At 37.7% G+C, this 22,666-nt stretch overlaps 1 protein-coding gene across 3 annotated transcripts in view; it reads right to left on the reverse strand.

The window, feature by feature from the left end:
• The window catches only part of LOC123923883 (sorbitol dehydrogenase-like), a 29,197-nt gene that overhangs the window by 1,006 nt on the left and 5,525 nt on the right, over positions 1-22,666 (reverse strand). Inside the window, exons 4-9 of one of the 3 annotated variants that reach the window (XR_006814506.1) lie at positions 22,456-22,522; positions 21,610-21,677; positions 21,211-21,447; positions 19,901-20,191; positions 19,275-19,409; positions 18,933-19,161 (exon numbers count right to left, since the gene is read on the reverse strand). Coding sequence is in view for 2 of the 3 variants with exons in the window: in XM_045976629.1 (XP_045832585.1) it covers positions 19,383-19,409; positions 19,901-20,191; positions 21,211-21,447; positions 21,610-21,677; positions 22,456-22,522 (690 nt within the window). In the remaining variant the exon portion in view is untranslated. Of the gene's footprint in view, positions 1-18,932; positions 19,162-19,274; positions 19,410-19,900; positions 20,192-21,210; positions 21,448-21,609; positions 21,678-22,455; positions 22,523-22,666 lie in introns of those variants that run through there. The other 2 variants (XM_045976629.1, XM_045976628.1) reach the window with 2 other exon arrangements.

The following is a 22,666-nucleotide window of genomic DNA, read 5'->3' on the forward strand; positions in this document are numbered from 1 at the left end:
AATGTGGATATACCACATTGTATATCCACATTATTTCACTGTTGCTGATGGGTCTAAAGTTGAAGCAACTGGTGTTGGACAAGTTTCACCTATTTCCTCACTCTCTTTGAGTTTTGTTTTATTGGTTCCTAATTGTCCCTTCAATTTGATTTCTATAAGTCAATTAACGTGTTACTTAAACTGTTCCATAACCTTTACTTCTGATTCTTTCTTGATACAGGACCAGAGTACGGGACAGAATCTCGTGGTCTTTACTATCTCCAGCCTTCCACCACTACTATATGTGTTGCAGCTGAATCTCCTGAGCTTCTACATCGCCGTTTAGGTCATCCGTGTAACGACCCAAATTTATTATTCGTTATTTAAGTGTTTAATTATTTGGTGACGTGGTTTTTAAGTAAGATAGTAACTTTAAGTTATTTATCGAGCACTTAAGTTAACGCGCGAGTTTGTGAGAGCTAACGCGAGTTGGGTCGAGCAATTGGGCTTGAAGCCCAATGGGCCTTGTCTCATGTGTGGGGGGCGTTACTTATGGCCTTGTTAGAGAGAGAAACTCATTTTCTCAACATTGTGAAGGAGGAAGAGAGAAGGGAGAGCTTGAGGAGAGCTAGGGCAAGAGAGAAATCTAGAGATCCAAGAGCAAAGTTCGTGAGTTCGTCGATATAAGGCAAGAGAGTAGATTTCATATTCGTCAGTGACTCGAGAAAGGGGAGAATGTTGATTTCTCCGTACCCGAACTTTCTCCACTCCATTTTCGTTTTGGGTTGAGGGATCTTTTCTAAACAAAAGTGAAATCTATTGATTAAAACATGTATATTACACTCTTAACATGTTATACAAACGATTTTGTGGGTTAAAAGTGGGAATTTGTTATGTTTTGAATGAGTTGTTGTGTTCTTGAGCTTTTGAGCTAAAAATGGTAAATCTCTATTTTTTTCGTAGTAAAAATGGTAAATCGGTAAAATGAACCGTCTTTTTGTGTCTAGATATGTTTATTGCACTTGAATATGAACTCATTTTGGGTCTGGAACATCAAACTATGGATTTTTGGGTGATTTTACGATCAAAATAGCGATTTAGAGCAGGCCTGTCAGGAGGCCCTCGCTCAGTGAACGGGTGGCGACCGTCTGCTCGCTGCTTCTCGCCAGGAGCCAATATTACACCGGTATGGTTCGCCACTACTCGCCACGGGCTCGCTCAGCGAGCAGCACTGGGACTGCAACTTTTTGTTAATTGTTTTAAGTGCATTAGGACACTTGTAACATGTGATTAGGGTATTCTAACATACAATTAAGTGTTTATAACCATGATTAATTGTATTGTGATGATGTGTTGATGAATTGTTGATTATATTTGTGGAATATAATTGTTGTTGATTGTGTTGATGATGTTTGTTAAAATGTCAAAGAAGTATATTAAGGTGTTAATCAACTTAATAAAGAAGGATATTAGAATTATGTTATTCTATTAAAGAAGGATACTAAGGTATAGTGTTATCTTAATAAAGACGAAATGTTGGATAGTGTTCCACATTATAAATGACGAGCAAAATGCTAATTGTGTGAGTGTAAATTCATGAATTACATACATGCATTCATGAATTGTTGATGTATATTGGATATTCCAATAAAGACGGATATCGGATTATATTTATGCGATAAAGACGAATATTAGAGGTGAGATACTCTAATAAAGACGATGGTACCACATGCATTAGATATGTCTAGGGACATAGCATGAAGATTGTGGCATCAGAATGCATTAGGCTATGTGTACATTTTGGTGATAAATGATATGTGACACATAATTGGAAATGTTTGATGTTTGTGGACTATGATTGATATTTGATTATAACTTCTTGTAGCTTATAATTAAATGAGATTGATGATGTATGTTTACAATTATGTTGTAACTCCTAATTGATGTGAGATGATGATGATGTATATTTATGATTATGAATATGCATGAATTGTGGTGAAGTGTTTAAGTATCATTTACTTACACTTGTATATTTTGAGTATGTTATCTAACTCTCTTTTATGTGTTATGTGCTGGACCTTTGGGGGTCCAAATTCACAGGTTTTGTGTATATCGATGTCGAGTCTTCGGTGAAACTCTCTGATTGTGACACGGGAAAAGAGTTTTATATTGTATATAAAGTTTATTGTCTAGGTTGTTTTGTATAATCAATAAATACATTATTTGATTTAAAGATTTGTATAAACAAGCATTTTTACAAATTAACTACATTAGTATTATTTTGGTTGAAGAATGTAATACTCGAACCGATATTCTATAAATTAAATTGTGATTTTCCGTTGCGTATTTTGAAAAAGATTTTTTTACTAAAGGTAGAATTATATAAATAATGGATTTGGGTGTTACAATCCGAGTCTATCAAAATTGAAGAAAATGGTGTCTGGTCTTCCGCAGTTAGAGTCCTTACAGTGCGAGTCTTGTCAGTTAGGGAAGCATGTCTCCTTTTGATGTTATTCATTATGATGTTTGGGGTCCTAGTCGCGTCCCTTCTACCTTAGGATATAAGTATTATGTCACCTTTATTGATGATTTCTCAAGATGTATTGGATATTTTTAAGAATTATTGTTCTGAAATTATGACTCAGTTTGGTAAAAAACAATTCGCATTTTGCGTACTGCCAATGGGATATCGGTGTTACTATCCCTCTACACATCGTTTCTACACCTCTGCAGATGTTACATTCTTTGAGGACATACCATATTTGCCAACTCAAAGGATCCTACACCTGACCTAGATCAGGTTCTGCCTATTCCTTATTTTGAAAATGTTGAGTCTACTCCTCTGTCATTTGTGTCTCCAGAAGTTCTAGATACATCGTCATCAATCGAGTCTCCACCACCTTTCAACCGATATGGAATCACCTATGAGAAAAGGGTTAAACCACATGATTCAGCTCCTGCTCCAAGTGTATCCATCCCTGCTTTGGCTCCTGATTTGCCCATTGTCATCCGCAAAGGTAATCGTTCAACCTGTAACCCTCAACATATCTATAATTTCCTTTCATAGCATTGTTTATCACCCACATATTGTGCTTTTTGTTGGGTTTTTGTATGTTGGCTACATTTTGCAAAAACATCATTTAGCCAAAGTGTTGAGATATATGTGCATACATCAAGTGTTGAGACAGATGTACGTACACATTGGAACAACACATGTGTGATCTGACTGCGCGCCAGCTAGAGTTATTATTTTATATTCAATCTTTTGAAGATTTGTTTGAAGAATTATTTTGTTGTTACTTATACAACAAGACGCACGTGGTCTATTAGTTTCTGAAGGCAGCCGAACCCTAGTTCTATTTTCTAAAGGAATGTAATAACTTAAGAAAATATACTATTTGATTCAAAAATATATCTGCTGCTGCCGCAAGGTTTTGAAAACCTAATTCTGACTTAAAGCCCAAGCTATTTCGCTGCTATAAATAGGAAGACAAGCATATGGTTTTGAGCATCTAAAACCGTGGTATTACAAAGCGTGTGTTCTTAGGGTTTTAGAGTGTTAATTGTGAGTCTTTCTTATATCTCATTGATGCAAGCTTAGGACCTGAGTTTATTGAGTTGTAATTGTGAACTTCTCCTAAGCTTTGAAGTACGGAGTTAGTTCTAGAGTCGTGTGTGAATCTTAGTTTCATAGGAGGGTGTCTCCACCATCGGTTCTCATTGTATTGATAACAACACTGTCTGTGTTGTTAGAGGGAATTGGGACGGGGTCTCATATCTAGGAGTTCCTAGGTAGAATTAGCGCGGGTAATGTCTAGGTGATAAGTCTTAAACCGAGGTGTTTGCTGAGGGCTTTGAACTAGAGTTATTATAGTGGATTCATTCCTGGATTGGTATCCCCAGAGTAGGTGACGTTGCACTGAATTGGGTTAACAACTCTACTTGTTTATTTATTTTCTTGTCATATTTATTTGTGTTATGCGTGCAGACAAGTGTTGACACACTTTGCTCAACACCTGTCTAATGTGTAACAGACAAGTGTTGATACACTTAGCTCAACACATGTCTACTGTGTGCCAAGAATTTCACTTTTGTTTATGCACTTTCATATGTTTCTATTCATAAGACTATTCAGGAAGCATTATAACATCTAGGGTGGAAGCAGGCCATACTTGATGAAAATGTCAGTACTAGACTCTAATGGCACTTGGGAGCATGTCTCACTCCCGTCTGGGAAATCTATTGTTGGTTGCAGGTGGTGGTTATTTAATGTTAAGGTGGGCCCGGATGGTCAAATAGATCGATTGAAAGCTCGCCTAGTGGCAAAGGAATACACTTAAGTTCATGGTCAAGATTACAGTGGTACTTTTTCCCTAGTTGCAAAGATGGCATCTGTTCGTCTTTTTTTGGCCATGGCTGCAATGAAACATTGGCCTTTATTTAAGTTGGATATCAAGAATGCATTCTTACATGGTGACTTGGAGGAGGAGATTTATATAGAGCAACCTCTTGGGTTTGTTGCTCGGGGGGAGTGTAATCTCGTATGCAAATTGCATAAGTCTTTGTATGGATTGAAACAATCACCTCGGGCATGGTTTGGAAGATTTAGCAAAGTCTTGCAACAATTTGGGATGATCCGATGCGAGGCTGATCACTCCATTTTTTCTAAATGCTCATCATCAAATAAATTTATCTACAGGTGATGACAATGAAGGTATCAAGGCTCTAAAATAACACCTATTTCAAAACTTTCAGACTAAGGACTTAGGTCCTCTTCGTTACTTTCTTGGGATTGAGGTAGCTCAATTAAAGTTTGGTATTGCTATCTCCCAAAGGAAGTATGCTCTTACGGATTGCAAACCTGTTCCTATGGACCCTAATGTAAAGTTCCTTCCTGATCAGGGGCAGCTGATCCAGGTAAATACCGGAGACTTGTGGGAAAATTGAATTATCTCACCATGACCAGACCTGACATATCTTTTCCAGTCATTGTAGTAAGTCAGATCCTTAACTCTCCTTGTGACAGTCATTGGAATGCAGTTATTCGGATAATCAAGTACGTCAAAGGATCGCCCGGAAAAGGGTTTGTTTTTACTGATAGAGGCAATACGATCTACATCAGGTTATCGTGTTTTCACAGGTGGAAATTTGATTTCATGGAAAAACAAAAAACAAACTGTAGTTGCTAGATCGAGTATAGAGGCCTATGGCTCATGCCATATGTGAGCTTTTGTGGTTAAAACACTTGTTGCAGGAACTTCATTTTTGTGAAATTGGCCCGATGGAACTAGTTTGTGATAACCAATCAGCTTTGCACCTCTCCTCCAATCCAGTTTTTCATGAGAGGACAAAGCATATTAGAAGTTGATTGTCACTTTCTTAGAGAAAATATACTCACCGGAATTATAAAAACTTCTTTTGTCAACTCTAGAGATCAACTTGCTGATATCTTTACTAAATCTCTACGGAATCCTCGGATAAGCTACATATGTGACAAGATGGATGCATATGATATATACGCACCACCTTGAGGGGGAGTGTTGAGATATTCTATATTTATGACAAGCATATTATGGTTTTATGACTGATACTTATTTCCTCTTTGGTGACTCATGTATTTGTATATATACATTGTATATTCCTGATAGGACCCAAACCAATGATTTACCACATCATCAATTAATTCATTCAGTGACTAGTAGGGTCAAACCTTGGTTGGTATATTCTAGAAGGAAGGGCAAAAAAGTCTTTAGTGGCTAAGGTTGTTAGAAGATTGTGACGTGTCTAGGAGTAAGGGAGAGCACTCCACCAAATTCCATGATATAAGGAGGGGAAAGAGGAACATAAGAATTATCTCAGATTGTGCTAATATTTGAGAAAGGGTATGAGGTTATATTAACTTCCTATAGGGGTGTGACCTTGTGTCAGATTTGGAAATTCTATTCCATATTACTGTTTTATTTGTTATCTGTGAATTTTGGTTTGTATCAAGTGGTCCGACGTACCGGATTGTCGACGGAGGTAAGAAAGTCACCATAGCAGCTTTTACTAGAATGGAAGCGAGGGTGAACGTGATAGAAACATGGATCAAAAGATGGATCAAAACATGGATTGATCCGGCAGGTCGGACCAAATTGATGAGTTTGTGTAAGAATTATGGAATCAAAAAGTGAAACATATAGGGCTAAGGCTTAACTATACATTTGGTCCCTTACGTTTATTTTAGGTTTCAATTTGGTCCCTTACGTTTAAAAAGTATCAATTTGGTCCCTTACGTTTATTTTACGTTTATTTTAGGTTTCAAGTTAGTCCTTTCCGTCAATTTTGTCACATGTGGCAGTCAATTTGCATACGTGGACTGACACGTGGCACTTTGACATGCTGACACGTGTACTGTTCAAACGGTGTTAGTGACAAAACTAACGGAAAGGACTAACTTGAAACCTAAAATAAACGTAAGGGACCAAATTGATACTTTTTAAACGTAAGGGACCAAATTGAAACCTAAAATAAACGTAAGGGACCAAATGTGTAGTTAAGCCAACATATAGTAATGAAATAGGAAAATAGAGTTTGTATTAATGGTACTCTGCAATTACAAAGAGAAAATAGCATAACAAACTGGTAACAAACTATCAGCAAGATGCTAATAGCCCCAAAAGCAACAAAATGCTCCCTAAGTCATAAAGTGACCCCACAAAATAACCAATTCTGAATGAATATTATTCCCTCACTGACACCACCTTTATAGCACCCACTCTCATGCACATCATCACTTGTCCACCTCATCATTCCTAATTCCCTTTCCTTTCTTTGGTTTGGGCTCAGCTTCAAGGCCCATATTTTGATCCATGTTTCTATCAATACCACCCCCATAAAAACAACCTTGTCCTCAAGGTTGGGAGAGGTTTCTATTACTCTTCTTGCTGCTAGGTGATCCGCCAATTCACTTGAGAAATACATAGAGATCAAGTCATTGAAGATACTAAGGTTGAACCTGATTTGTACCCAAATGCTTGAAGACCAAAACTTTCCTCTATCATATACCAACATAATCAGCACCCAAATGCTTTTGCGCCAAACCTTTCCTCTGTCATATACTAAATTAAGCAAATCATAGATTGGAAGTGGAAGAGCACTTCTCAAGCAACATTGATAAGCATTTTTGGTCATAAGAGTATTGAACTTCCCTGGATCCCAAGATATTACCATTGTTGATGACTTTATTGTAGTTTCAATAAGAATCATGAGTTCTCCTGGATCCCATTGTATGAATGCATGGCTACCCATAATTCCTAAGGCAAACCCAACCTTCATTCCTTCCAAATTCCAAGATTGCATAAGCATTTCAATCAAAGTAGTTGGTAACAAATCATTTCTATCGGCCAAAGAACTCCATAAACACACATTTATCTCATTCCCATTATTATATCTATCCACACTTGGCTGCATCATGTGATGAATTATAATAACTAACCTTGTATATTCCTCCACTTCCAAGACTGACATATACTCCCTCAATTTTTCCAAGGGATTCATGAAAAGAAATATTGCAAATTTGCTCCAACAGAGACATGAGAATCTATCTGATGCAGCTACTATCCTTATAATCAATGGTATAACTCCGCCACTTCTAAAAGCATATGTGTGGATTCCGTAAACAAGATGATTCACTTCATGAATACCTATACCCATAAAGTACATACAATGATATCCATATAAATCAACAATTCTCTCCTTATTTGGACTAATGATATTCACCCCCTTTGCATCTGAAAGCCAATAAGGATTCAACTCAAACATTAAACTGAACTGATAGCTTAATGGGACAGGTGAATCAAAAACTCCAGGATATTGAGGGGAAATATCAATGAAGGATGCAAGGATTGAGATATCAGTTAATGTGAAGAAGTTATTATGACATACACCATTTTCACTCGCTCGTACCTGAACATCAACGAATGAATTTGCTAACACAAATTCTTCCTTTAAGAAATTTGTTTTTGAAAGTATATCCCACTCAAAATTTACCCAAAGTGCACTCTCTTTACTGTATTGGGCCTGGCTCATTAGGATAAAAAAGATAACCAACCCACCAATTAAAGGAAACACGTGGATTGCAATTATGTTAACATGATGTAGATCAAGTGGTAAATAGTGTTTATTGTGTGACATGTGGGAGAGGAGAGAGGATGTATGCTGACCTGATGAAGACACTTGTACCACTCTATTGTTGTGCAAAATGAACGGTACAGATTTATGCATATTGCCCATTAAGTTTAAGGAAATATCCACTGCATATATTACCCATTTTACCCATAATGTTTCTAGATCCTTCCCAACCAACGGAGACATGAAACGCATCCACTCACCTGAGATCGAATTTGCCGCCGTCACAAGTATAATGGCCGTCATCATCTCCGGTTGTGGACGGGCCACCACACACTGAGTGTTGTCCAACTTTTCCAGAGGCTTGAATGGTGAAACTTGTTGTTGTAGTAACGTCGCAGGTTTACCGGCGTCTGGCGGTTTCGACGGAGGTCGTGGCATCCCATGGTGATGGTTGTTCAACTTTGGTAGTCTCGACGGTGGTCGTACACGCTGTGAAATCGCAATCAAAGGATTAATGGAGTTCGGCGGAGGTGGTGGAACCATCGTCGCGTCACAAGCCATTTGTTTCTCGTTCAACAGAGTTCGATCTTCCAACGTGAAGGTGGATCGTGACTCATTCATCTTTTGCTCCTTCTCAGTTGTTTCTAACCTTTCTGGGATCACAGTCACCATCGTTTCAGATTCACGATCAGTTTCTTTGATGCGAATTTCTTCTCGGTCATCAGTGAATGCCTCAATCATCTTCAACTTTGGCTCATCGTGTGTTTCTTCTGTCAAGTACTCTGCTCCAAATTGTCTAATCATAGCCATGGAAAATGTTTTCCAATCTGCATCTGGGTTCTCTTCACACCAATTATAAAACCACAGCATCGCTTGTTTATCCTCCATGCTCATAAAAGCCCACTGAAGCTTATCGCGAGAAGGAACTTCATTCTTTTCAAAGAACCTTTCGGCCGCAGCGATCCACCCAACAGGATCGGTTCCCATAAAATCGGGTAATTGTTTCTTCATAATCCAAACGTCCTCCATCGGCTCTCCCTCTCCGTCGGATCCGGTAGGTCGGACCAATTGATGAGTTTGTGTAAGAATTATGGAATCAAACAGTGAAATATATAGTAATGAAATAGGAAAATAGAGTTTGTATTAATGGTACTCTGCAATTACAAAGAGAAAATAGCATAACAAACTGGTAACAAACTATCAGCAAGATGCTAATAGCCCTAAAAGCAACAAAGTGCTCCCTAAGTCACAAAGTGACCCCACAAAATAACCAATTCTGAATGAATATTATTCCCTCACTGACACCACCTTTATAGCACCCACTCTCATGCACATCATCACTTGTCCACCTCATCATTCCTAATTCCCTTTTCTTTCTTTGGTTTGGGCTCAGCTTCAAGGCCCATCTTTTGATCCATGTTTCTATCAGAACGCGCTGGAAGGAGAGATCTCGGTAGTTCGATATTCCTTGGAGAGTTTCCATGAAGAGGCGAAGGCGAATCAGGCTAGTCAGATGGCGATGTTGGAGAAGTGTATTGGAAAATCATTGATGTGACAGAGAATGAAGTCGGAGAAGCATCAAACGGGTCACGAGCGGATACGTTGAGTGAATTCCATCACTCCGCGAAGGTGGAGCTTCCTTCGTTCGACGGAGAAGACCCCTCCAGTTGGATCTCACGAGCTGAAGTTTATTTCCGTGTACAAAACACTACGTCGAAAGTAAAGGTCGATTTAACTCAGTTGTGTATAGAAGGACCCACAATCCATTTCTTTAACTCGATAGTTGGAGAAGAAGGATTGACTTGGGAAGCGTTGAAGGAAGCATTACTGGAGAGGTATGGGGGTCACAACGACGGTGATGTTTACGAGCAACTTACAGAGTTGAAATAAACGGGAACAGTAGAGGATTACATCACAGAGTTTGAGTATTTAGTTGCTCAAATTCCACGGTTACCGGAAAAACAATTTCGTGGTTATTTTCTTCATGGACTGAAATCTGAAATAAGGGGGAAGGTTCGGAGCTTGGCGACCATGGGAGAAATGAGCAGGACCAAGTTACTTCAAGTAACGTGTGCTGTGGAGAAGGAGGTGAAATGGATAAGTGGGCGTAAAAATGGGCCTTATCGGACAAGAAATAAAGGTGGGTCAGATTGGGTTATGATAAAAAGTAAAGAAGGGGTGCAAACAATGGTGTGAAGAATGGGTCAAATGTTGACAAACAGGCCCATAATAATAGGAGATGTGGTGGGCCTCGTGACAGAGGGTTTACACATCTCTCTTACAATGAACTTATGGAGCGAAGGAAGAAAGGGCTGTGTTTTAAATGTGGTGATCCTTTTCATCCTACCCACCAATGCCCAGACAAACATCTTAGAGTATTAGTGGTGGATGATGAATGTGAGGAGGATGGAGAAGCAAGGAGATGAGCATGTTGGACTTGCATCATATAGCCCATGAAAATCACCAAACCATGAAATTTCAAGGCACAATCAAGGGGGTAGAGCTCCTAATTCTGGTGGATAGTTTTCTCTCCCTACCCCCCGTGTTTCTTTAATACCCCATGAATTTCCAATTTTACCCTTGAAAAAACTTCGGTTTGTAGAAACCGAAGTTTTTTTTTGCCTTGAAAACAAATTTTAGTTTCTAAAAACCGAAATTTACTCTGAATTTACACTATAAAAAATTCGATTTCTACGAACCGAATTTTTCTGTAGGGAAAAAATTGGAATATTGGGGGTATAAAAGAATCACGGGGGTCGGGAGAGAAAGCTTATTTCCCAAAGTCTAGTGCATCACATGGACTGGCCCATTGAACAAACCCAGCAAATGAGGGTCAAATTAGGGAATGGGGTCCAAATAGAAGCACAAGGGAGGTGGCAAAGAGTTAGAAATGTACATTGGAGATTACAAACTAAGTCCAAATCTACAATTATTTGAATTAGGAGGAATTAATGTGGTGTTGGGTGTTGAATGGTGTTGTAAATAAATAGTAAATATTCTATTATTAGGAGTAATCTTCTATTAGTAATTTGTATTCGGCCCATGAGCCCATTAGGTTAGAATAGCCTATATAAACACATTAGTGATTGTAAATTATTCATAACTTGAAATATAATAATATATTCAGATTTCACATGGTATCAGAGCTCTCGTTCTTTGAGGGCCTTGCTTCCGCATAAACCCTAGCCGCCTTCATTGCGGTCATATGCCTTCATTGCAGGATTATGATTTGTTACTACTGCCTTTATTGCAGTTTCAGTAAACAATTGTGAAATCACTGTTCACGTGGTACTGTTCATCCACGACCCTGTTCACACTCGTACTGTTCATAGCAGTACTGTTCCTGCGTCATTGTTCATTCAAAAAAAAAAAACATGGCTTTTTTGCTATTTTGTTCTCCTTATTAAGACAATCACATGACATCGGTCAATATGTCAAAAAAAGGATTTGTTCCACTCAACCAAGATGAAATAAAGATGTTGAAATCTTTTCTTAGTGAATTGGAGACACCAACAACGGTTACAACTTCTCTGGCATATTCAGGTATATTTCCATTTCCACTTTCTCTTGGTAAGTCACAATTTTCTGTTGGATTTAATGCTTCGGATAAACCCTATAACCAATATTGGATACTGGATTCTGCTTCGGATAAGGTTACAAATGTTATCATCCACCGTCTAATAAATTCTTTGTCTCTCGAGATGTCACCTTTCATGAACAAGAAAGTTACTTCGCTCAAACTCATCTTCACGGGGAGAGCACAAGTAAGGAAGATGAGTCTCTTATACTTCCTGACCTTAATCTCGGACCAGAAGTTGAGGCTGAAACTAGAAGTGACAATGTTGAGACTGAAATTGATCCTAAAAATGTTGAAACTAGAGGTGACAATGTTGAGACTGAAATTGATTCCGAAAAAGATGGAAATGTTGGTGTTGATGTAAGATATGGGAAGAATTTAGTATACACAAGGAAAAAGAATATCATTCCTGAATCTACTCATATCCATGAATCCAATCCAACATTACATGAAGAAACTTTCTTTGACCCTTCAAAATCTAGTGATTCAATTTCCGAATTTTCTCCTATTCAGGTACCAGAATCTAGCTCAACCTTACAAGAACCCAACCCGATAAAACATAAAAAACCAAAATCAAGAGAAGTAACACCAATACACTCTAAAGACTCGCATCTCCCAATTGCCCATAGGAAAGAAACTAGAACCTGCACCAACAAGCCACTTTACCCTCTATCCAATTACTTATGCTTTGAACAATTATCAACTACCCATAAAGCCTTCCTCACAAGTCTAAACACTACCACAATACCTACTTCCTTGTCTGAGGCATTATCTGACAGGAAATGGAAACAAGCCATGGATTTGGAAATAGAGGCACTTGATAAGAACAATACTTGGGAATTGGTGTCTCTACCAAATGGAAAGAAACCTGTAGGGTGCAAATGGGTATGCACTGTAAAATACAAGGCTGATGGATCTATTGAGAGGTATAAGGCAAGATTGGTAGCCAAAGGGTTCACTCAGACTTATGGAATATATTACTCAAGAGACATTTGCTCCGGTTGCAATAATAAATACTGTTAGGGTGATATTATCTTTAACAGCTAATTACAATTGGAACTTGCAGCAATTTGATGTAAAAAATGCTTTCCTTCATGGAGAACTTGAAGAAGAGATCTACATGGATGTACCCCCTGGATATCGTGAAGATATTGCTGCCAACATCGTGTGTAAGTTAAAAAAGGCTTTATATGGACTAAAGCAATCACCACGAGCTTGGTTTGGAAGATTCACTAAAGTTATGGTTGGTTTGGGCTTCAAACAAAGTCAAGGAGACCATACTTTATTTGTTAAACACTCTGAGTCAGGGGGAGTCATAGTGTTATTGGTGTATGTGGACGACATTATCGTAACAGGCGATGATGAAGAGGAGTAGCAAATGTTAAGTCAACACTTAGCCAAGGAATTTGAGATTAAGACCTTGAGAAAATTGAAGTATTTTTTTGGGAATAGAAGTGGATCACTCTAAGAAAGGAATTTTCATATCCCAACAAAAATACATTACCGACCTTTTGCAAGAGACTGGCAAGACAGCATGCAAGCCTGCATGTACACTAATTGATCCAAATATAAAGTTGGGGAATGCAGAAGAAGATGTTGCATTTAATAAGGAAATGTATCAAAGATTGGTCGGCAAACTAATATATTTATCACATACTAGACCTGATGTTACTTTTGCTGTAAGCTTGGTCAGCCAATTCATGCACCAACCAAAGGAGATTCATCTACAAGCTACACTCCGAATTGTTCAATATTTGAAAGGAACTCCAGGTAGAGGAATTTTGTTCGAACGAAATGGAAGTGTGGGACTTGAAGCATATACTGATGTTGACTATGCATGGCCAATTGTGGATAGGAGATCAACTACAGGATATTGCACTTTTTTAGGTGGAAATCTTGTGACTTGGAAGAGTAAAAAACAAAGCGTGGTATCCAGATCTAGTGTTGAAGCAGAGTTCAGGGCAATGTCACAAGGTATATGTGAATTACCATGGCTGAAAAGCATCTTGGAAGACTTGAGGATAAAGAGTGATGAACCAATGAAACTCTATTGTGATAATAAATCTGCTATTAGCATAGCTCATAATCCAGTGCAACATGATAGGACCAAACATATTGAAGTTGACCGACACTTCATCAAAGAAAAATTAGATAGTGGTCTAATTTGCACTCCATATGTCTCTTCCCAAGGCAACCTTGCAGATCTTCTAACTAAGGGACTGAACGGCAATAACCTTGAAAGAATTGTTTCCAAGTTGGGAATGATAAATATTCATTCACCAGCTTGAGGGGGAGTGTTGTAAATAAATAGTAAATATTCTATTATAAGGAGTAATCTTCTATTAGTAATTTGTATTCGGCCCATGAGCTAATTAGGTTAGAATAGCCTATATAAACACATTAGTGATTGTAAATTATTCATAACTTGAAATATAATAATATATTCAGTTTTCACAAATGGTGAAAAACTTTGGGAGACACCATTATTAATTGGAAGCAACATATTATGAGTTTTTGGGAGCAAGGGAAATGGGTAACGCTTGGAAGTAAGGAGGGGTGCAAAAAGTTCATAGTTGCATTACAAAGTGTCTTAGAAAAGCCCAAGCCCAAGAAGGAAAGAGAGGTGTGGAGAATTAAGGGGGTCGAGCCTAAGGTGGTTTGTGAATTCGTTAAGTCAGAAAGCCCAAAACCGAAGTTGGGAGGGGGTGATGGGTGAGTACGCAAACGTTTTCCAAACAATTTGCGAATCTGTGTTGTCAGAACACCAACACCAGGAGTTGGAGGAGGTGTTAGGTAAGTACGCTCACATTTTCCAAACGCCCTGGAGCCTACCTCCATGAAGGGAGAAGGAACACGCCATCAATCTCATCGACAGACATGGAGCAGTAAATGTGCGTCCATATCGTTATCCCCATCACCACAAAAATGAGATTGAAAGGCAAGTCAAAGAGATGTTAGATGCAGGGATCATTCGACCCAGTACCAGCTCGTTTTCTAGCCCCATTATTTTGGTGAAGAAGAAGGACAACACATGGAGAATGTGTGTTGATTACAGAGCGCTTAATAAGGTAACCATTCCGGACAAATTTCCTATCCCTGTTATTGAAGAATTATTAGACGAATTACATGGAGCTAAATTCTTTTACTAAATTGGATCTTAAATCGGGTTACCATCAAGTAAGGGTGAAGGATTCTGATATTGAGAAAACCGCATTTAGGGCTCACGAGGGACACTACGAGTTCCTTGTGATGCCTTTCGGGTTAACAAATGCCCCATCAACATTCCAAGATCTCACGAATAATGTGTTCATATCTCTGCTTAGAAAAAGTGTCTTGGTGTTTTTTGACGACGTTCTGATTTATAGCCAAGAGTGGAATTCTCATATGAAGCATCTTAAAGAGGTGTTGGAGTTGCTGTTTGTTCATAGTTTGGTGGTAAACAAAAAGAAGTGCAGCTTTGCTCAGCATTCAGTGGAGTATTTAGGTCATGTGATAACAGGGAATGGAGTGGCTGTTGATCCCAGTAAAGTGGTTGGTGTGCTTCATTGGGCACAACCTAAGAATGTTAAAGGAGTTAGAGGATTTTTGGGGCTCACAGGATATTATAGGAAGTTCATCAAGGATTATGGAAAGCTTGCCAAACCCTTGACAGAATTGACTAAGAAGGATGATTTTAAATGGAATAAAGAGGCTCAGTTAGCTTTTGATACTTTCAAACAGAAGCTTACTACGGCACCATTGTTAGCACTACCAGATTTTTCAAAAAATTTCGTTATTGAATGTGACGCTTCAGGCACAGGAATAGGGGCTATCTTAATGCAAGACAAAAGACCAGTTGCTTAATTTAGCAAGGCTTTAGGAGTCAGGAACTTATCTAAATCAGCTTATGAAAAAGAGTTAATGGCTGTAGTGTTAGCAATTCAACATTGGAGGCCTTATCTTTTGGAGAGACCAGTTGTTATGTCTACTGACCAAAGGAGCCTCAAGCAGTTAATGCAGCAAAAGATAGTAACAGCAGAGCAACGGAACTGGGTTGCCTAGTTGATGGGTTATGATTTTGATATTATTTATAAACAAGGCAAGCTCAACAAAGGTGTTGATGCCCTATCTAGAGTATATGAAGGCAGTGAATTGAACACTATGAGGTCTTTAGTAACCTGGGCACGAGAGGAGCAGATCAAAACGGAAGTAAAGGGAGATGAGAAATTACAAAAAATCATTGCAGAGATTCAACAAGATCCCTTATCATGGCCTGAATATATTTACAAAAAAGGTACTCTTTTTCATGAAAATAGGTTGGTAATTTCCAGCCAATCTAAACTCATTCCTATTCTACCGCAAGAGTTTCATTCTACTCCTCAAGGAGGGCATTCAGGTTTTTACAAAACATATATGGCTGCAAATTTATATTGGATTGGTATGAAAACTACTATACAGGAATTTGTGAGGCAATGTGATATATTCCAAAGACAGAAATATATGGCCTCTTCCCCAGGGGGTTTGCTTCAAATCCCCCCTATTCCTGAGCAAATATGGGAAGATATATCCTTAGGTTTCATCACAGGATTGCCCAAGTCCAAACAGTTTGAGGCCATCTTGGTGGTGGTTGATAGATTGTCTAAATATGCACATTTTATTCCACTAAAGCATCCATATACAAGCCAGAAGCATAGCAGAGATTTTTTGTAAGGAAATAGTCAGATTACATGGTATTCCTTTGTCTATGGTAAGTGATAGGGACCCTATTTTCACAAGTAGTTTTTGGAGGGAGATATTCAAATCACAAGGAACCAAACTTAAAATGAGTACAGCTTATCGTCCAGAATCGGATGGGCAGACCGAAGTGGTTAACCGGTGTTTAGAAACTTATCTAAGATGTTTTATAGCTGATCAGCCAAAGACTTGGGTGACATGGATTCATTGGGGTGAGTACTGGTTTAACACTACTTACCATTCTTAGAGCTTAGAGCTCACAGGAAGCAATCTGTAGTCACCACAGAATAAATGCCAAACTAGCAGCCAAGTATTATGGTCCTTATCCTATCATAGAAAGGGTAGGGGAAGTAGCTTATAAACTCAAGCTGCCTGAGGGGTCTAGAGTTCACCATGTTTTCCATGTATCTTTATTAAAGAAAGTTGTGGGAAATTATCAAGAAGACAAAGAGCTACCAGACCTGTTGGAAGAGAAAATAGAAATTTGTGAACCAGAGGCTGTACTTGCTACTAAAAGTGAAGCAGCAAGGTGAGGAAGTGAAACAGTTATTAATTCATTGAAAGGGCAAGAATGTGGAGGAAGCAACTTGGGAGGAGGAGTTAATGATTATAAGTCAATTTCCAAAATTTGACCTTGAGGACAAGGTCCATTTTGAAGGAGGAAGTATCGATAGGACCCAAACCAATGATGATTTACCTCATCAGCAATTAATTCATTCAGTGACTAGTAGGGCCAAACCTTGGTTGGTATATTCTAGAAGGAAGGGCAGAAAAGTCTTTAGTGGCTAAGGTTGCTAGAAGATTGTGGACGTGTTTAGGAGTGAGGGAGAGCACTCCACCAAATTCCATGATATAAGGAGGGGAGAGAGGAATGTAAGAATTATCTCAGATTGCGCTAATATTTGAGAAAGGGTAGGAGGTTGTACTAACTTCCTATAGGGGTGTGACCCTGTGTCAGATCTGGAAATTCTATTCCTGTTCTGTATTTACCTTCACTCCACAAATTCATCAATAAAACTTTCTTTTATATTCATCTTATTATATTACTGTTTTATTTGTTATCTGTGAATTTTGGTTTGTATCAATTCCTCTTTCAATATACGAAATAAACCAACCTCACTTTCAAGTGATATTAAGAATCTTCTGATTGAAAATACCTGAATGCTTGTTGAAACTTTAACAATATCATCTGTACCGAGACTTTTTGCAACAGATAATCGATGGTCATCCATATCCACAACGACAATCCTAGGTGCACCAAAAGTACGAGCCGAAAGCATTGTAACAAGTCCCATAGGTCCTGATTCCATAATCAACACATTTGTTTCTGGTCCGATATTAGCTCGCCTACACGCATGAACGCCGACACTTAATGGTTCACACATCGCCCCTTCCTCCAAGCTCACATTCTCTGGTAATTTAAAACATAGGTCTGCTGGATGTACTATCTGAAAAGAGAAAAGTGTAACTCAAACATGGTTTTATTTGATTTAACCGCAGACAAATATTCTTAGACAGTGTGAGTATGTGACATGCATATATACAAGTACTTGGATATGAGACCGGTGTTCAACACATGCGAGAAAACCAGTTGGTATATAAAAGATAGCTAAAGACTACCACGTGGAGCAATGTGGATAAGTGTTATGACCGACACATTTGAGTAGAAAAGACAACTCAACGTGGTACATAAAGGGCTCCGAAAAGGGTATCTATAAGCTGAATTAAGGTTCACGGCAGAATATCTGGATTGCATAAAACTATCAATTCACCTGAGGACATTATAAGAACAATTGTAGAATCAATTATAGAGTATAGCTTTATTTCATAATATACACTTCCACTGACTATACATTTATATACAGAACAATTGTAGAATCAGCGCTAAGATGAACAATGCTACTATTGGTTGATGTGAGTAAATATGAAGAAAAAGCACATTATGTAAAAGAATAAAGAAAACAAATCTAACAAGAACCGATGGAATGAAATTCAATATTATAATTTTCATCTATTAGATATTTATTGAGTATGGTCCATATTTGCTGGAGACGCTCGAGTGTGGTGTAACAGAGCAAGTGGAGCTAAAGCATTGTTGACAAACTTTGTTATCAATTGTTGTGTTCTTGTGTGTTTATTTATCTTCTTTCTTGAGGGTTGAATTTGCTATTTTTAACAATATTTGTGAAATTCATATAATATTCTCAGATAAAGATAATGCTGTTTTTGGTTACTGATGATACTTTACTTGTATGCGAGAATGCGAATTTTAACTTCATATTGTCATCGTTCCTCGACATTTCTTATATTTAGGAATGAAAAGTAAACTTCCATTTGGACAAAGATGGTTTTAAATTACGGTCAGAAACCGCAATTGCGATTGCAATATAAAGGATTTTGCAGTGTCCGCAACAATATCACAACCGCAATTGCACCGACATCGGTCGCATTTTTCTGCAATACAAAGGTTTGAAACATAACCGGAACCACAAACTCAACCATGCAAAGGAAATACTTTGAGATGTTGTGAATTTTTTCAACAAACCTGATTAGCGAAGGAACCATGAACTGGTGGAGTAGCAAAAAACTTCATCTCAGGGAAAAGATTATATCGACCAAGTTTGCAATGGTCACAATGCCAACAGCTGATCCCAGGCTCCATCGCCACACGGGCACCAGGCACCACTCTGTACCTGACTACCAACTTCTTCTATGATCCCAGCACACTCATGACCAATAACCATCGGTTCTTTAACTATAAAATCGGCACATCTCATTGTCTGAAAGTAATAAAATACTACATAGATAAGTGCAGGAGATAACATCTTGAATGAAAATTACAGAATACAGATTATGTAGGAAATCACTTCCAGATTAAGATCATCAAACTCACCGAATCTAAATGTATATTTTATTTATTTTTAAATATTGAAATCGGATGTAACAGTAACAATACCAACCTTGAGGTAGTGAACATCACTCCCACAGATTCCAACCGCTTTCACTCTAATTCTGATATCATCGGGTCCTTCAAACATACAAAACGAAGTAAGCTAATGATTTAACATAAATATTACATTTGGATTCTCTGCAGTTGATTAATGACAATTTTGGCACAATCAATCCAAACCGTACTCAGTGTCAGTGTTGTTAAATACAGGCAATGGCACCACCGTAGCGTGACAGATTTTTGGTCAAAATTTCCCACAGTTCAAGTTTTAATTTGAGTTTAATGGATATGCTCTGTCAGTGTAAATTAATTTTACACTGACATCCAATAGGAATCAACCATTTCTCCACGTCATGTCATTAAAGTGGGATGTAGTGAAGTGATTTGGCAGAATACATGGTTGCTATTGGATGACAGTGCGTATCCTCTTTCCTCTTTGAATCTAATATATTAATTGATCCAAATTCCCAAGTTATGAATTGCTTGACTGTGTAAGCATCATTATTTTTTATCAACTAAAGAGAATCCAAATCCCAAATTTTTAACAACGAACTTCTGATTGAAAATACCTGAATGTTTGTTGAAACTTTAACAATATCATCTGCACCGAGACTTTTTGCAACAGATAAACGATGGTCGTCCACATCCACAACGACAATCCTAGGTGCACCAAAAGCGCGAGCTGAAAGCATTGTAACAAGTCCGATAGGTCCTTCTCCCATAATCAACACATTTGTTTCTGGTCTGATACTAGCTCGCCTACACGCATGAACGCTGACACTTAATGGTTCACACATTGCCCCTTCCTCCAAACTCACGTTGTCTGGTAATTTAAAACATAGGTCTGCTGGATGTACTATCTGAAGAGAGAAATTCTAACTCAAACATAGTTTTATTTGATTTAACCGCAGACAAATATTGTTAGATAGTGTATGTGACATGCATATATACAAGTACTGGCATATGAGACCAGTGTTCAACATTATCATTTGAGTAATGTGGATAAGTGTTATGACGTGGTACTTAAAGAGCTCCGAAAAGGGTATCTATAGGCTGAATTAGGGTTCACTGCAGAATATCTGGATTGCATAAAACGATCAATTCACCAGAATACATTATAAGAACAATTGAATAATCAATTGTAGGGTATAACTTAATTTCAAAATATATTCTTCCACCGACTATACATTTATATATAGAACAATTGTAGAATCAAGTGCTAAGATGAACAATGCTACTATTGGTTGATGTGAGTCAATAAAGAAAACAAATCTGAGAACAAGAACCGATGGAATGGAATTCAATATTATCATTTTCATCTATTAGATATTTATCGAGTATGGTTCATATTTGCTGGAGACCATCAAGTGTGGTGTAACAGAGCAAGTGAAGCTAAAAGTGCAACGAGCGTAGCAGAACGTCATCATAGAATTTACACAGTTTTATTCTCTGTAACCCAGAATATTACATAATATAAAACTACAACAGTCATTCTCATATTGGAGACATAAGCATAGTTGCAAACTTTGTTATCAATTGTTGTGCTTTTATGCGTTTATTTATCTGCTTTCATTATGCTGAATTTTCGATTTTAACAATATTTGTAAAGTCATTTTAATATTCTGCAGATAAAGATAATCCTGTTTTGCATCCTGATGATACCTTACTTGTATGTGAGTTTTAACTTCATACTGTCATCGTTCCTCGACAATTCTTATATTTAGAAATGAAAAATAAACTTCCATTTGGACAAAGATCAATGGTTTTAATTGCGGTCAGAAACCGCAATTGCAATATAAAGGTTTTTGTGGTGTCCGGAACCACAAACGCAACCATGCATAGGAAATACTTTGAGAAGTTGCAAATTTCATCAACAAACCTGATTAGCCAAGGACCCATGAACTGGTGGAGTAGCAAAAAACTTCATCTCAGCGCAAAGATTATATCGACCAAGTTTGCAATGGTCACATCGCCAACAACTGATCCCAGGCTCGATCGCCACACGATCACCAGGCACCAAAGTCTGTACCTGACTACCGACTTCTTCTATGATCCCAGCACACTCGTGACCAATAACCATTGGTTCTTTAACTTTAAAATCTGCACATCTCATTGTCTGAAAGTAATACAAATAATCCAACAAAAATTGAAACTGTTTACTAGACAGAACATAGTTAAGTACAAGAAATAACAGAATACAGATTATGTTGGAAATTGAAATCGGATTTATATTTTTTTGTCGAATATTGAAATCGGATGTAACAGTAACAATATCTACCTTGAGGTAGTAAACATCACTCCCACAGATTCCAACAGCTTTCATTCTAATTCTGATATCATGTGGTCCTTCAAACATAAAAAATGAAGTAAGCCAATGATTTAACATAAATATTACATTTGGATTCTCTGCAGTCGATTAATGACGAAGTTGGCACAATCAATCCAAACCGTACTCAGAATCAGTGTTGTTAAATACGGGCGATAGCGCCATCGTAGCATGACAGATTTTTGGTCAACCACTATAGGCGACATTGGTGTGTTTGGCAGATTTCTGCCCTTCGGCAATCTGCCGTCGATGAAATTTCCCACAGTTCAAGTTTCAATTGAGTTTAATGGATATGCTTTGTCAGTATAGGAATCAACCATTTATCCCCGTCATACCATTAAAGTGGGATATAGTGGGGTGATTTGGCGGAATACATGATTGCTATTGGATGATAGTGTACAATAATTTTACACTGCGAGTGTGTATCCTATTTTCTCTTTGAATTTTGAATCCGATATATTAATTGATCAAATTTATGAATTGCTTGACTGTGTAAACATCATCATTTTTTTATCAACTAAAGAGAATCCAAATCCCAAATTTTTAAAGATGAACTTAATCCGAAAACCATTTCCAAATTTCGAATCCAATTTATTAATTAATCCAAAGTTCAGAATTACTTGACTGTGTAAACTTGATTAATTTTTCAACTACAGAAAATACAAATCCCAAATTTTTAACAATGAACTTAATCCAAACCATGTTATAGAATGTTGAATCATATATTTTAATCAATACAATAACAACAATAATAATAGTAATAGAATGGAATTTATATAGGAAAATTAAGAAGAATACCAAGAGAAGGAAGATTGAAAGGTTGAATCTTGAGAGTGTTTAAACCAACAAGCCATGCAGCCATGTTCTGTTGATCAACAAGATCATCATCAACTGACATTCCACCTTTACCCATTTTTCTTAATCAATCAAACTCTCCTCCAACCTCTAATTTTGAAGCTTGATATTAGAGAAGTGAGGTTTTTGCACAAACTAGCTTTCATATTCAGGG

The sequence above is a fragment of the Trifolium pratense genome, linkage group LG4, assembly GCF_020283565.1.
Source record: "Trifolium pratense cultivar HEN17-A07 linkage group LG4, ARS_RC_1.1, whole genome shotgun sequence".
Lineage (NCBI taxonomy): Eukaryota > Viridiplantae > Streptophyta > Magnoliopsida > Fabales > Fabaceae > Trifolium > Trifolium pratense.